Consider the following 15,458-nt stretch of genomic DNA (forward strand, 5'->3'; position numbering starts at 1 on the left):
TCAGGATGTTTGAAGTGCTGTGTGGTGTTTGTCGTTGGAGGTGTCTGGTAGGGGGTGGGGTGATTAGGGGGTGTTGTGTGTTCTGACCTCTTTAATGTTGACCCCCACACTGGCCTGTAACTGTGGTGTGGAGGGTCTGCCCCCTCCCTCCCTCCCTCCCTCCCTCCCTCCCTCCCTCCCTCCCTCCCTCCCTCCCTCCCTCCCTCCCTCCCTCCCTCCCTCCCTCCCTCCCTCCCTCCCTCCCTCCCTCCCTCCCTCCCTCCCTCCCTCCCTCCCTCCCTCCCTCCCTCCCTCCCTCCCTCTCCCCCTACCCCCCTATCCCTCCCTCCCTCTCCCCCTACCCCCCTATCCCTACCCTCCCTCCCTCTCCCCCTCCCCTCCCTCCCTCCCTCTCCCCCTACCCCCCTATCCCTCCCTCCCTCTCCCCCTCCCCCCCCTCCCTCCCTCCCTCCCCCTCCCCCTCCCCTCTCCCCCCTCCCAGCCCTATCTGTTGATCTTTCTATGCTTCTCACACAGGACCAGTGAAGCTGTGAGGGTGGTCGCTTTGTTGTTCTGACTGTGTGCCTGGAAGCTGTGTCTTTACCATGTGTTTTGTGTTCCAGAGTGTGTAACTATGAGATCTTCTGGTACACCCACAACCTCTTCATAGTGTTTTATCTCATTCTGCTGGTACATGTGATTGGGTAGGTGTTTTGGTCATAACAGACTTGCATTACCAGTATGTTTGAACAGTATTGTAATTTTTGATTGAATTACCTGACTAAGCAGTAGTATTGTAGTTGGCCTTTGTTGTACTATACTGCTGAATGGTTTGGCAGGAAAATCATCCTTCCCTTCCTGTCTTTCCTTCAATAGGGGAGCTCTGAAGTTCCAGACCAACGTGGAAGCCCACCCCCCTGGCTGCTTCAGAGCCAATCAGACGTCCCCAGAGCATCTAGGGGGAGGAGCTGGAACAAGGGGGGGGGGCTTGAGAAGAGCTGTGGAGAGGAGGCTCATTTTCAACCCCACCACCCCCAGGTGTGTCTGCGTGTGTGTGTCTGCGTGCGTGTGTGCGTGTGTGGAGATGGTGAGGGGTGTGTGTGGGCTATTGAGAAGCGTTGAAAGGAGAGGGTCTGGTTTATGAGGGGGTCTGTAGGGGTGTGTAAGGGAGTAGGAGGTTGGGGGCGGTTGTGAGGAGAGAGTCTGTATCTTCTCACGTCAAGGCCTCTGTTTGAGTGAACATTCTCGTTATCGAGCACTGAGGTCCCATAAAACCTTACACTGCTCTGGGAGCAATTAAGATGGATGTGAGCAACTGCTGTGTGTAAGTGCGTGTGTGTGTGTGTGTTGCAGACCTGGCTATGGATATCAGGGCCCCTGTGTCTGTACTGCGCCGAGAGACTCTACCGTTACATCCGTAGCAGCGATCCCGTCACCATAGTTACCGTTCTCCGACACCCTTGTGATGTCATAGAGGTGCGCATGTTGAAGAGGGAATTCAACGCCCGCCCAGGGCAGGTGAGTGACAGGTCATACAGAGTTCAGGATCCATCAGATTCAGAGGATTGATCTTTCTTACCCTCCCTCTCTCTCTCTCTCTCCCTCTCTCTCTCTCTCTCTCTCTCTCTCTCTCTCTCTCTCTCTCTCTCTCCCTCCCTCTCTCCCTCTCCTTCTCCCCCTCTCCCAGTACGTTGTCCTGAACTGTCCGACAGTGTCGTCGTTTGAGAACCATCCCTTCACGTTGACAGCGGTATGTCATCCTGGTGTCATCACTGACATCATCTCAATCATCCACCAATCGGCAGCCCCTCAGGAAAACAGAACTCAATTTTTCCAGAGATGTGGGTGTGGGCGGGGCTTGTGCTTTCCTCCATACATTCCTCACACGTGACACAGCACACACTCCAAACTGTGCCCCCCATCCCTGTCAGAGAACATGCTGTTCTTTCTTCAGTCTGGAGGGTGTGTGTGTGTTGGTGGGGTATGGGTTGATTGACAGCTCCACACCGCCCTGCCCTCCACACTCCCTACATACCTGCTCTACACACACAGGCCTCCTACAGAGACGTGTTTTATTAGACACGTGACATAAAAACACAACTTTCTGCACCCTTCGGCTCTCTCTCTCTCTCTCTCTCTCTCTCTCTCTCTCTCTCTCTCCCTCTCCCTCTCCCTCTCCCTCTCCCTCTCCCTCTCCCTCTCCCTCTCCCTCTCCCTCCCTCCCTCCCTCCCTCCCTCCCTCCCTCCCTCCCTCCCTCCCTCCCTCCCTCCCTCCCTCCCTCCCTCCCTCCCTCCCTCCCTCCCTCCCTCCCTCTCTCTCTCTCTCTCTCTCTCTCTCTCTCTCTCTCTCTCTCTCTCTCTCTCTCTCTCTCACTCACTCACTCACTCACTCACTCACTCACTCACTCACACACACACACACATGCTAGCAGCGTGTCCCAGCCTGGTGCGGCAGGGGGAATTTTGAGGAGGGTACAGAATCCCTGACAGGAAGCAGACAGAAAGCAGACAGGCCCCTGAGGGTCGTAACACTGCAAAGAGGACTGTGTGTGTGTGTAATGGGTGCATGCTTGCTTACCCACGTGTGGGTGTGTTATTCATTCTGTGCACCTCTGCTTGTAGTGTCCCACAGAGAAGAGTGGGGTTTTTGGCGTCCACTTACGTGTGGTGGGAGACTGGACTGGTGAGTGTTGCAGCTGCACCGACCAACTCAGTCTGGAGACGTTGGCTTTGATTTCCTCTCTCTCGTCCTCTCTGGGGATAAACCATTTCCGAAGTGTGTGTTTGTGTTTGTGGAAGCTTCTGTGCAGTAGCCTAAGGGCTGTCCTGGCTCCCACAGTAGTAGAGCAGGGGCAGAAAACACACACACACACACATGCCTGTATTCTGGAGAGAGAGACAAGACCTTGTCACCCTCCCCCCAAAACTGCTGATTCAGCTTTCAGGTCTCCCAGCCCTAACCTGCCCAGCCTAGACATACAAGTACACTGTTGTTCTCTTTCTGTCTCTCTCTCTCCCTCACACACACCCATAAAGACACACACACACACACACACACACAGTGAACTAAGATCTGTGTGTTTGTGTTGGCACAGTCTTTTTGCACTTCCATGACATCATGCTGTAAGGATGCATAAAACAAAGCTTCAGTACAACCCTAAACTAACCTAAACACAACCCTAAACTAACCTAAACACAACCCTAAACTAACCTAAACACAACCCTAAACTAACCAAAACACAACCCCAAACTAACCAAAACACAACCCTAAACTAACCTAAACACAACCCCAAACTAACCAAAACTACTAACAAACTCTCAACCCATAGAACCTTTAAATGTCCTTGTCTCTCTCCCTGTATACTGTGCCTCTCTCTCCCTGTATACTGTGCCTCTCTCTCCCTGTATACCGTGCCTCTCTCTCCCTGTATACTGTGCCTCTCTCTCCCTGTATACTGTGCCTCTCTCTCCCTGTATACTGTGCCTCTCTCTCCCTGTATACCGTGCCTCTCTCTCCCTGTATACCGCGCCTCTCTCTCCCTGTATACCGCGCCTCTCTCTCCCTGTATACCGTGCCTCTCTCTCCCTGTATACTGTGCCTCTCTCTCCCTGTATACTGTGCCTCTCTCTCCCTGTATACTGTGCCTCTCTCTCCCTGTATACTGTGCCTCTCTCTCCCTGTATACTGTGCCTCTCTCTCCCTGTATACTGTGCCTCTCTCTCCCTGTATACTGTGCCTCTCTCTCCCTGTATACTGTGCCTCTCTCTCCCTGTATACTGTGCCTCTCTCTCCCTGTATACTGTGCCTCTCTCTCCCTGTATACTGTATATTGTTTCCATCCCTCTCTCCTCTCCTCTTCAGAGCGCTTCAAGGAGCTGTTGCTTCCTGGGCCAGGGGTGGCATCAGAGATCCTTCCCATGGTGCAACAGAGGACGTACCCAAAGTAGGAGTAATAGTGTGTGTGCAGGTGTGTGTGCAGGTGTGTCTGTGTGCTGGCGTTTTAACGGCGAGGATGTTTGGAGAGCTTGTGAGAAGGGAGGGGTTGGTGGCTTTGATGTTGTTGTTGTTGATGTTAGGAGTCCCAGCTGAGCGGGTGGGTAGGGCTAAGCTCATACATGCAGAATGTGTGTGTGTGTGTGTGTATCACGGGTATAGTGTGTATGTATTTTCTTGTATATTTTGTGTGTGTGTGACTGTACTCGTGTGTGTGTGTCTGTGTGTGACACAGCTGACATAATTTCCCATGACGGCTCAGAATCACTCAGAGGTTACATGTCATGACCTCTTAACCTTAGCTCCTTTGCTTTCCCTGGTGTGTGTATGTTTGTGTGTGTGTGTGCTGGGAACGATGCCTTTTTTTCCTTTCTCTTGGTGTGGGGTTCTGCTGTGTGCAGTGGCGCCCCCACAAGGACAAACCCTTACGCCTCTCACACGGCCTGTTGTAAACCAAATACACTGTCTTCCAGCTGAGTACAGTCACTGTGTGTGTCTGTGTGTGTGACGTGCTCCAGGTGGTGGTCACGTTAGTCTGTTAGCAGGTGTGGACAGGGGAACTCTCTAGACCTGGTCTAACATAAAGAACATGGCCGCTTCTAAATGTAGCCATCTACTGTTACCAGGTTTAAATTCACAGTTCTAAAACTGGTTGTTCCCATCCTTGATTGTGATTGGCTATATCGCGTTCCATGCCATTGTAAAATCCAGCATAACCTCACAGGTTGTCCTCATAACATTCTTTAACATTCCATATTACTGCGCATCGAATATTTAAAATTGAAAAATACGGCAAAGATGTCCATCTGGCTGTTGCGTGGCAACGATTTATGTAGGAACTATACTTTGTAGTAGCGGAAGAATGACAGTTTATTATTAAACTATTTTGTTTCTTATAGTTTTTCTTGATGAAACCGTATCAAATATTTGTAGTAACAGTTTTAGAAAAGCAATAAGCCCCGCGAGTGGGGTTTTCGGCACTCTGCTTTGCGTCGCGCCTAGCAACTCCCATTACCTGTTCTAAAATCAGCGTAAACCACGGCCTCTTGGGGCTTATTGCTTAATTTAGAGGTTCTACTTTTCAGTTCACAACCAACATTTAAAGAAAATATCTTGTTTCAGTTTAAAATACGGCGGGCATAGATGCAATAGTTGGGATGTGTGGGTTCTACAGAAGACGAGTGTTTGATCAGCTGGAGCATAGAAGACAGGCTGTGACTGTCTTCTCCCACTGTCTCTGAGTCTAGTCATTGATACTGTCTGTATGGCTTATCATATTTTATGTTTGATAAATATCCGCTATCAAATATATATATCTCTTAATGGCATATTTGGTGTAAGGAATTGACTGAATAGGGAATGATTGATTCATTATTTTATTTTTGTGTCGTGAACAAAAGTCCTCAACACTCATGGATTTAAGAAACCAAAAAAGTACCGTTGCAGTGGTCAAACATGTCTTTTAATTTCAAATTACAAAAATTAACTTACAGTTCGGTCTTCAAGATTCCAAACAAAATCTGCTACTAAAAAGGTTCCCTTCCTGAAGCATAAATCCAGTTTCATCAAACCAAATTAACATATATGGAGGACATTTTACAGAAAACTGCAACTGCTACATCATCATAGATGGGACAGAAAAACAATTTGACCTAGTTCACACAACAGACAAAGCCTTCCCCTTAATCCTGCCAGTCTCAAAGGGTTAATGATAATGTTCCTTAACGTGCACTTAGTGACATTTATCTTTAGTTTAAATTATGCTTCACATAGGATTCTACCCTGTAGCTATCCTTTATGAGACAGTAAGCCTGGGGTACATACTGGATGCTGGTCTATCGTGGATAGTGTCAAGCCATTTTCTCACAGATCCATGTTTTCTTAGTGGTACAAGATATATCATTCCAGTTACGTTTGGGACTGTAGCTAGAATCAATATGAGCACAGTCTTCCTCCCCCCACATGGGATCCCCTCCTCCATTGTCAGGCTGAGTGTGCCCCCAGTACCTGTGGGGTCAGAAGAGAAGCACGCAGGCAATGTTGTGACAGTTTGGTTGGTAAACCATGAGACAGATGCTGTCTCCTATACAGGGTGAGAGAGAGGGTGAGAGAGAAGGCGGGAGAGGCAGAACAGGAGCTACTGGTGACGTGTTTTCTCACAGAGCAGACAGCAGCCTTCGTACAAGAGATATCATTCCAGTCAGGGTACGAGAGTTACACAGGAAGTGTAGGGAAAGAAGAGCAGTTGTTTCTTACGTTGTGGAGGGTACAGTCCCATCTACCCACTTCCAGCTGCCCTCACTGTCTCTGTCACTCAGACCAATCCAAGGGGATGTTTTACCTAAGAAGGAAGAGATGACCTCCTGCAATGGAAGGTACAGATATTTACATTGATAGTTACAGATAGTTAGAGTGATACAGTGAGTATAGATTGTGCTTCTCCCCTCATTTTGTCTTTCCCCCAGACACACACACATACTTGTTTTACTAACCTTATGAGGGCCGAAAATTTACTATGATATGGCCCAAGAAAATTGATCCGCAAGGTAAGTTTTTCATAGTTTACTATCAGGTAGGGAAACAAGACCACACACACACCTGTTCATCAGGGGTTTCTAGGATCACCAGGTCAGCTCCTCTCCTCCTGCAGTCCTGCTTGCTGTCCTCCCAGGATTGTTTCTCATCAGACAGGAAGTAACAACTGTTACAAAACTTCCTCCACCCATCAGGACAAGATCGTTCTGTGAACAAGAGAGATGTCAAATGTCTCCTTCACAGTGTGGGGTTATTGAAATAACTGACACATTTACTCTCAAGGACAGCGTTTAGCTATTTGGGACTAACTAGTCTTCAACTGGTCTCTCTCCTCGGTCACGGTCAAGAGTCTGGTGTTCAACTGGTCTCTCTCCTCGGTCACGGTCAAGAGTCTGGTGTTCAACTGATCTCTCTCCTCAGTCATTTTCAAGAGTCTGGTGTTCAACTGATCTCTCTCCTCAGTCATTTTCAAGAGTCTGGTGTTCAACTGATCTCTCTCCTCGGTCACGGTCAAGAGTCTGGTGTTCAACTGATCTCTCTCCTCGGTCACGGTCAAGAGTCTGGTGTTCAACTGATCTCTCTCCTCGGTCACGGTCAAGAGTCTGGTGTTCAACTGATCTCTCTCCTCAGTCATTTTCAAGAGGCTGGTGTTCAACTGATCTCTCTCCTCAGTCAGGTTCAAGAGACTCTCCTCTAAACCGTGCACAATCTCTTTATCTAAAACAGAACAAGAGAAATATATTAACTACTTAGCTCTCCCTGAGTGCACTAAATATCAGGGTTTACATTAACATCCTGGGATCCATGTTGCTCGTGCAAAGAGCAACCTGTCCCCTCGCCACTCCTCTCCTAATAAAGGTGAGGATCTGGGATACCATGTGGTACAAGACCAGGTGATCTTCAGCTAAGCATTAGTGTCTGAGGTATCTAAAAAACAAACTCACTGTAGGTCCAGCAGACTATGATCCCAGCCAGGAGAAGCAAAGACAGCAGCCTAGAGCCCAGGACAGCAGCCTTGTAGCGTCTGCTCTCACCACCTAACCAGGACAAAGATGTTCATAGTTTCTCCTCCACTGGAATGATCCTTAGACTACATTGATCCGCACAGATCACTGTGATTTACCTGATGGTTTAGTACCTGTAGTTTCTCCTGGATCACTCAACTTCACATGTTTTTTAACATTGGCATATATGTTGTCTGACATCTCCATGATCTGCCCTGGTCTCAGTTTACCAGGTTCTTGGTGCTGTCTGGTGCTCTGTTGTCTCAGAGACTGATGCTCAAAGTGTGAAATTGTTGTGGACAACCAACAAGAGAATACAGGGTGAGAAAAAGGAAGTTTTTAATGGTTTGTAAAGAAGCTGCCTGTTACGTGGAGTGGTGGGGTAGGACCCAAATGCAGGAGAGGCATTGCTTTAAACAAACAGGAACAGACAGGGAACTCACACTAACAAGGATAAGGACGAGACAAAGGCTGGACACAAAACAGGAACATAAATACAAGACACAGATGGACATGCTATGACAAACGAGAACTGAAACCACTGAACGAGATAAGAGGTGAAGACCATGACAAAGGGAAACAGGCAGGGCAAAACCTGTGGCCGTGATGGTATGGGATGGAGGTTGCACACAACCCAGGAGGCGGCAGGAATCCTCTGGAGGAAGGGGTGGCATGGTGGCGTCTGGTGGCGTGGACGAGGGGGCGTCTAGGGGCACGGACAAGGGGGCGTCTGGGGGCACGGACGAGAGGGCGCGGATTAGGGGGCGGCCAGAAGTCCTCAGGGGAGACAGCCTCGGTGGTCTGTATGCTGGGCGGCTCAACCTCGGGGCAAGACAGGGGCACAGGGCAGGGACGAGGCAGGGGCACAGGGCAGGGACGAGGCAGGGGCACAGGGCAGGGACGAGGCAGGGGCACAGGTCAGGGACGAGGCAGGGGCACAGGGCAGGGACGAGGCAGGGGCACAGGGCAGGGACGAGGCAGGGGCACAGGGCAGGGGCGAGGCAGGGGCACAGGGCGGGACTGCGGCACAGGATGGGACCGGGGCTGGGTACCGGTGGCAGGCGGCCGAGACTGCCCGGCAGGAACAGCCTCGGTGGTCTGGGTCCTGGGCGGCACAACCTTGGGTCGAGGCAGGGGCACAGGGCAGGACCGAGACCGGAGCCGGGGTAGGACCGAGACCGGAGCCGGGGTAGGAGCCGGGTCTTGGGGTCGGCCTTCTTCTGCACACTTCGGGGTCTACCGAGGGCCAGACGGGTCCCTATGAAAGGGTTTGGGGAACTCTCCGCTGGGTCTAATCTTGGTCTTGTCATTCTCTTACGTGGAGTGGTGGTGTTGCACCCAAACGCAGGGGAGTAGCCAGGCATTGCTTCAAACAAAGGGTTTATTTCTTCAAAAACAGTAACTGGGAACTCACCTTGTTAGTGTGAGGGAACTGAAACCACTCAACGAGACACAGGCGAAGACAATGACAGACACAGGGAAACACTAGGGCAGGGCAAATCCAAAAACAGGGTGTCACGGGTGTGGCCGTGACACTGCCTCCACTTCAAGACCACTTCCTCTTTAGCTGTCCAGACATGTATACTCATGCAGTTAATAGAAAGACACCTACGTTTAGATTTTTAAAAGTGATTCGGGAAGCAAAAAGAGGGGTATCTGTAGAAATGTTTACTGGACAGTGAGAGCAAAGCTCTCCACAGAATGACAGAAACAGCCCAAGCAGTTTCAACAGAAATGTTTACCAACTTAGCAATAATACATACAAACCAATGCCTTTATCATAGTCATCTCCTTGTTCTAACCACAATGTTAGAAATGTTGGGGATTTCCTGTTAAAAGGCACCATAGCAAATTTCAGTAGGTATTTGAAGCAGTAAGACAAAATGTTATTGTGTGAAGTCAAAATATGTTTATCTTCATTATTTCGTTTTTTATTATTGGGCTGGAAACTCATATTCATAGTGTGAGTGTGTTTGTAATCACTGACCATCACTGTTATTGGCCTCCTCTGTTTCTGTCTTACTCATTTGCTGCTTTGTGTGGTTGTCCCGCCCCCCGTGTGTGTAGGCTGTACGTGGATGGTCCATTTGGTAGTCCGTCAGAGGATGTGTTTAACTACGAGGTCAGTCTGTGTGTGGCGGGCGGGATCGGAGTCACGCCATTCGCCTGCGTGCTACACACTCTGCTGTAAGTGGCTGTCTGGCTTTGTGTGAGGAATTGATTGGTTATTACTATTTATAAATACAATACTTTTCATACCCTCTCCCTTCCCCTTTTTCCCCTCTCCCACCTCCTCCTTCTTCCACTTCTACCTCACATTCTCCATCCCTCCCCTTCTCTCTCTCTATCCATCTCTCCCTCTCCTCCTTTTTCAGAGACAGCTGGAGGACGTTTAGACTGAGGAGGCTGTACTTTGTTTGGGTGTGCAGGGAGCTCCAGTCCTTCTACTGGTTTGCTGAGCTGCTGTGCACCCTGCACCGCAAGGTCAGCTCTGGGGGTCAAGGGTCAAGGGACTGGAGTATACTCACTGTCTGAGCATTTCTGTCAAATGTAAATCTGGTAAAAATCTAGATTGTAGAGCATTAAGAATTAATTAAATATTGTGTCTGAATGCGCTGTTTTTAAAAATATACATTTCACTAGCTTTATTGTGATAGCGACAGTTAAGAAGGAACAGGAAATGTAGGGGAGAGAGGGAAGGCCAAGGCTGGAATCGAACCCTGGCCCCTATGGTAAAGACCTACATGGTTCATGTTCTACCATGTTCACCCCAGAATGCTGTAAGGCGCCCACGCCAACTGCAATCCACTATGCACGCATCACTTCCGCATATTGCATAAGCCAAGTCAACAACTTCCGGTTGCGAGCAGTGATAGTTCTCAAACACAAAATGCTTTTTAGTATGAGGGTTGCCTTCCCAAAATGACAATCAACAACGTACAAAGGTACAACGTACAACGTACGATGTAGCATGTTTCCAGCTACATCGACAATTACGAAAGGCAAAGTTTATCTAACTCACACAGTAGAAGTAGCTAGCTAGGCCAGCTGTAGCTATCTAGGATTTGAGCAGTAACTAGGCGAGCTAGCTAACCATTTTTAGCTACTGAATTATCTTTCAGCGCTTGCTGTCGTTAAAGTTAACTCAAATAAATATTTGGTCTGTCGTATTTGTTCCCTACGGACAATGTAATGTAATACGTCTCAGTTTCTAACAAAAACCTGGAAACAGGAGAGATCTCTGGGAGAGCAACCTGTTATCGGTCAATGGAAAAAAGCGAGAAGCTGCGCAATCTGTAGGTTTAAGAGAGAGCAAAATAGCTCAGGGTTAGCATAACCTGTAACACCCCTGCAAGTGGGCCGCAAAGTGGAAAAGGTCGAGAATAGCTGCAGTAATGTATGTGTAGATTGTGAGATAAGTCATGTTCCATTCTCTGTATGTTTCCATGTAGCTGTGGCAGGAAAACAGACCAGACTACCTCAACCTGCACCTCTTCCTCAGCCAGACCGACAGACTGCAGGTGAGTCAGATGCAGTCAAATATAACGAGGCCCAGGGCTCAAAATAAACATCCCGTCGTCCCCTGATGATGAAAAAGATGTCTGGGACAGTTCAACACAGACTTTCCGAAGACTGCAGGATGATATATCAACCACTGGTCTATAGACCATAACAATATAAAAATGCATACAGTGGTTCAACACGTTTAAACGCAAGGCGGGTGAAACATATAATCGCATTTAGCTCTAGCTTAAAATTCCATAAACTATGAACGGTGTATTCACATTCACGTGTTATGCGCTGCTCCATGGTACGCTGTCACGCTTCGTCAAAAAGTGGTCGTCCATCATGAGTAAACTAGCTACCAGCTAACATTCATTCCAACCCACTAGCAAACTTAGATTTTGGACTTTAGTATTTTTCAAACCATACATACGCCCATGACCACTGCCGACAAGCCAGTAATGACAAGGTAATGACAAATACCGAGCAAGCTAGCTGACCAAATGAGGATCCAGATGACCGGCTAGCTCTCGACACTGACACTCGTTAGGAATTTCACGAAAATGTAACAACAAAAAACGTGTACTTTAACATTGTACTTTAATATTTGTAAAACCTTTCAAAACCTTTTCGAAAATATTAGTTCAACCTTTCAACTTAAGAAACTTTTGGGGAAAACATTTTCTCTCTCTCTCTCTCTCTCTCTCTCTCTCTCTCTCTCTCACAGTGAGAGGAGAGGAGAAGGGAGGACAGATAAACCTAAAACAGAGCAGAGTAAAGCAGAGCACAATAGTTTAGTAGAGTCCTCATCAAGTGCTCACACAATGATGCATATTTTTTGAAAAAACAAACACATTTATTTTCAACCTTCAGAAACGTTTTTACTACAGCCACACCAGAATTGTGTTAGCCCCACCATGAAACAAGCAAGATAAATGTGTATTATATTGTGTATATATTCACATTGAAATTGTGTTGCAAATAACCGAGACACATGTCAGAATGCCAAAGCACAAAGATTTACATTTTGGGACAGGTCAAGTTCAGTTTGGGATGGTTCATTTTGCACTTCAGGATGGTACTGGGACAGTGAGGAAAAAAAGTTTGTTGCAAGCCTTACATATAACCACTTACTCACTCGACATCCATCCATCTATCCATCCATCCATCTGATTGTTCAAGAATTCATCTGACCAACAGGGGGCAGGCTTTACAAGGGAGAGAAGACTGAAGAAAAGTTAACTGAAAGCCAGAATCCGTGAAAGGAAATGCCATGTTGTTTTCTTTCGCTCTCTTCCACTTCCTTGTTCTCATTCTTGTTCTTTTTCTTTCGGCTAAGGTTTCCCTGCTCTCTCTCTCTGTTTATCTCTGCAAGTTGTTCCTGCATAGAGATAGAGAAAAAAACTAGGCATTTTTTTATTTATTGTATTTGTTTCAACAGCGCTAATGTGAATTGCACTTACTCTGAGAATAACTGACTATATATGAATGGCAAGGTGTTAAAAAGTGTTTGTCAAAAGGTAAATTTACAGTTTGTCAAAAAACGTAGAAAGTTTTGATCTTTATTGAAAAGTGTCGTACTTTGGTTTCGGTTTGTTTTCAGAGCATGTCAGAGGAGAAGTACCGCCTTCTCAGCTCCCGAATCCTGATTGGCCGACCTAAGTGGAAGCTGCTGTTTGAGGAGATTGGGAGGGCCAATAAGCAGTGAGTAGGCAGATTGGATGTTTCAGTTGGTTGGTTTCTTCTGGTCTTATGCATCTTGTCATAATGCCCTTTGTCTCTACATCCTGTGTGTATCTGTGTTTGTGTGTGTTTATCTGTGTGTGTGTGTGTGTTTATAGTAAGCGAGTAGGGGTTTTCTGCTGTGGACCTAAAGGTCTCTCCAAGATGCTCCACACACTGTGTAACTCTGACCGCTACTCCGGAACCACGTTCGAGTTCAACAAGGAGTCCTTCATCTGAGCTGCAACTCGACCCAGACCCACCAGAGCACAGAGCGTCAACCCAGACCTGCCCCCAGCCTCCATCCCAGAGCACTGACCCAGCCCTGCCCCCAGCCTCCATCCCAGAGCACTGACCCAGCCCTGCCCCCAGCCTCCATCCCAGAGCACTGACCCAACCCTGCCTCCAGCCTCCATCCCAGAGCACTGACCCAGCCTTGCCCCCGGCCCTGCCCCCAGGCCAGAGCACTGACCCAGCCCTGCCCCCGGCCCTGCCCCCAGGCCAGAGCACTGACCCAGCCCTGCCCCCGGCCCAGAGCACTGACCCAGCCCTGCCCCCAGCCTCCATCCCGAAGCGCCGACCCAGCCTTGCACCCGGCCCACATCCCAGAGCACCGACCCAGCCTCACCCCTGACCCCCAGCCTCCATCCTAGAGCACTGACCAGCTTCTTTCATTGCCTCACTGGTCTCCTCACTGGTCTCCCCTCACTTGTTTCCCATCCTCCTTCTGTGGGTTGTGAAACCTATTTCTGTATGTGGGACACATACGAGAGAGGATGGGAGAGAGAGGATGGTAGAGAGAGGATGGGAGACAGAGGATAGTAGAGAGTGGATGGGAGAGAGAGGATGGTAGAGAGTGGATGGGAGAGAGTGGATGGGAGAGAGTGGATGGGAGAGAGAGGATGGTAGAGAGTGGATGGGAGAGAGAGGATGGTAGAGAGTGGATGGGAGAGAGTGGATGGGAGAGAGTGGATGGGAGAGAGTGGATGGGAGAGAGAGGATGGTAGAGAGTGGATGGGAGAGAGTGGATGGGAGAGAGTGGATGGGAGAGAGTGGATGGGAGAGAGAGGATGGGAGAGAGGATGGGAGAGAGGATGGGAGAGAGTATGGGAGAGAGAGGATGGGAGAGAGGATGGGAGAGAGGATGGGAGAGAGGATGGGAGAGAGAGGATGGGTGATTGCTGGTGATTGGATCAGGAGTTTGTACTCCAGACAGCACTCCACATGAGCGCACCTGAACACGGAGATGAGGACGTGACATCAACGGGCCGAATGAACCTCCGGCCCGGCCAGCACATCCTGTGGTTGCCATGGTGATTTCCCCTCCGGAGAGGCGGGGTGTTTTTGAAGGGCTGACATATTCTGCAACATTACTATCTTTAAAAAACAAATGTTTACGATTAACATTTATTCCACATTCCTGTGTAATATTTCAGCTTTCTGTAAAAAAAAAAGAAAAATCTGTCTTCAACAACCGATTCTGTGCCAGTATTTTTGTGGATTGTGGAGAGAAGAAAAATCCACTTTAGTGAAAGTTGGATTTTTAGATGACATTTATTTATAATGCAAAAAAATATTTGTGGGTTATTCTGATTACCCACAAGCCTTCGCAAACAGTTTTATACATTCAACCAAATCTTACCAACCAACCATATCAACTTAGTATTTTTAATTTATATTTAAATATTGAATTTGAGTTCTTGTATAATTGTTTTTTGTTGTTTTTTTTAGATCAACAAGCAACCAGTATTAAAAGAGATGTTGTACTACATGGTTCATACGTGTACGATGTCTGTTTTTCAGTTTCCTGTCTTGGATTTTAAATTTTAAAACTCGATTGTAAAAAAGCAAAAAAAAGTATGTTAGTGTTTGAAGACACATGTGGGTTCCCACTCAGACAAATCTCACACACATACACAATGGTTCTTAATTAAGACTTTTTGATTGAATTCACCATATACAAACTCAACATCTTATCCTTTAATGACATTGTTACTTTGTTCATTCAGTTCTGGTTGGCATAGTAACACCGTCATAGCTATCATATCTGCAGCACAGTGACTGTAAAGGTTGGGGTGCAGTTAAAGGAGGGCTGCAGTGGCGCCCCCACATGGACAAACCCTTACGCCTCTCACACGGCCTGTTGTAAACCAAATACACTGTCTTCCAGCTGAGTACAGTCACTGTGTGTCTGTGTGTGTGTGTGCATGTGCTCCAGGTGGTGGTCACGTTAGTCTGTTAACAGGTGTTGACAGGGGAACTCTCTAGACCTGGTCTAACATTAGGAACATGGCGTCTTCTAAATGTAGCCATCCACTGTTACCAGGTTTAAATTCACAGTTTAGAGATTCAACCTTTCAGTTCACAACCAACATGAAAGAAAATAGCTTGTTTCAGTTTAAAATACGGCGGGCATAGATGCAATAGTTGGGATGTGTGGGTTCTACAGAAGACGAGTGTTTGATCAGCTGGAGCATAGAAGACAGGCTGTGACTGTCTTCTCCCACTGTCTCTGAGTCTAGAGTGGATGGTGATCATAGATGATCTATCTCAGTCCCTCGCCCTTTTCTGTATTTCTTTCCTTCTCTCTTCGTCTTTCTTTATAGTTCCCTTTTTTTACTTTCAAAATTAGTAGTTCATCCCTCTTCACCCCAAGGGCCTTGTTTTTAGTTAAATTCATATAAAACCCGACAGTTATTGGTTCTGTCTGCATGGCTCAT

At 47.8% G+C, this 15,458-nt stretch overlaps 2 protein-coding genes across 2 annotated transcripts in view; one reads left to right on the forward strand and one right to left on the reverse strand.

Annotated features, from left to right (window-relative positions):
* Nucleotides 1-14,507, forward strand: part of nox4 (NADPH oxidase 4) — a 19,887-nt gene extending 5,380 nt beyond the window's left edge. Inside the window, 12 exon segments of the mRNA XM_084674578.1 lie at nt 603-683; nt 856-931; nt 934-1,017; nt 1,333-1,497; nt 1,667-1,729; nt 2,602-2,662; nt 3,842-3,923; nt 9,580-9,699; nt 9,888-9,996; nt 10,965-11,033; nt 12,620-12,720; nt 12,858-14,507. Of these exon segments, the coding sequence (XP_084530704.1) occupies nt 603-683; nt 856-931; nt 934-1,017; nt 1,333-1,497; nt 1,667-1,729; nt 2,602-2,662; nt 3,842-3,923; nt 9,580-9,699; nt 9,888-9,996; nt 10,965-11,033; nt 12,620-12,720; nt 12,858-12,978 (1,132 nt within the window). The 3' untranslated portion in view covers nt 12,979-14,507.
* Nucleotides 5,131-8,336, reverse strand: LOC146257778 (uncharacterized). Its single transcript, XM_084674580.1, has 6 exons — nt 7,632-8,336; nt 7,453-7,545; nt 6,818-7,225; nt 6,572-6,714; nt 6,230-6,336; nt 5,131-5,980 (listed from the first exon to the last, which is right to left on the reverse strand). The coding sequence occupies exons 1-6, from the start codon at nt 7,717-7,719 to the stop codon at nt 5,824-5,826; spliced, it is 996 nt and encodes a 331-aa protein (XP_084530706.1). The 5' UTR covers nt 7,720-8,336; the 3' UTR covers nt 5,131-5,823.
* Nucleotides 14,508-15,458: the final 951 nt, after the last annotated feature.

This window comes from Hypomesus nipponensis, chromosome 15, assembly GCF_054491055.1.
Source record: "Hypomesus nipponensis isolate SF chromosome 15, ASM5449105v1, whole genome shotgun sequence".
NCBI classification, from domain to species: domain Eukaryota; kingdom Metazoa; phylum Chordata; class Actinopteri; order Osmeriformes; family Osmeridae; genus Hypomesus; species Hypomesus nipponensis.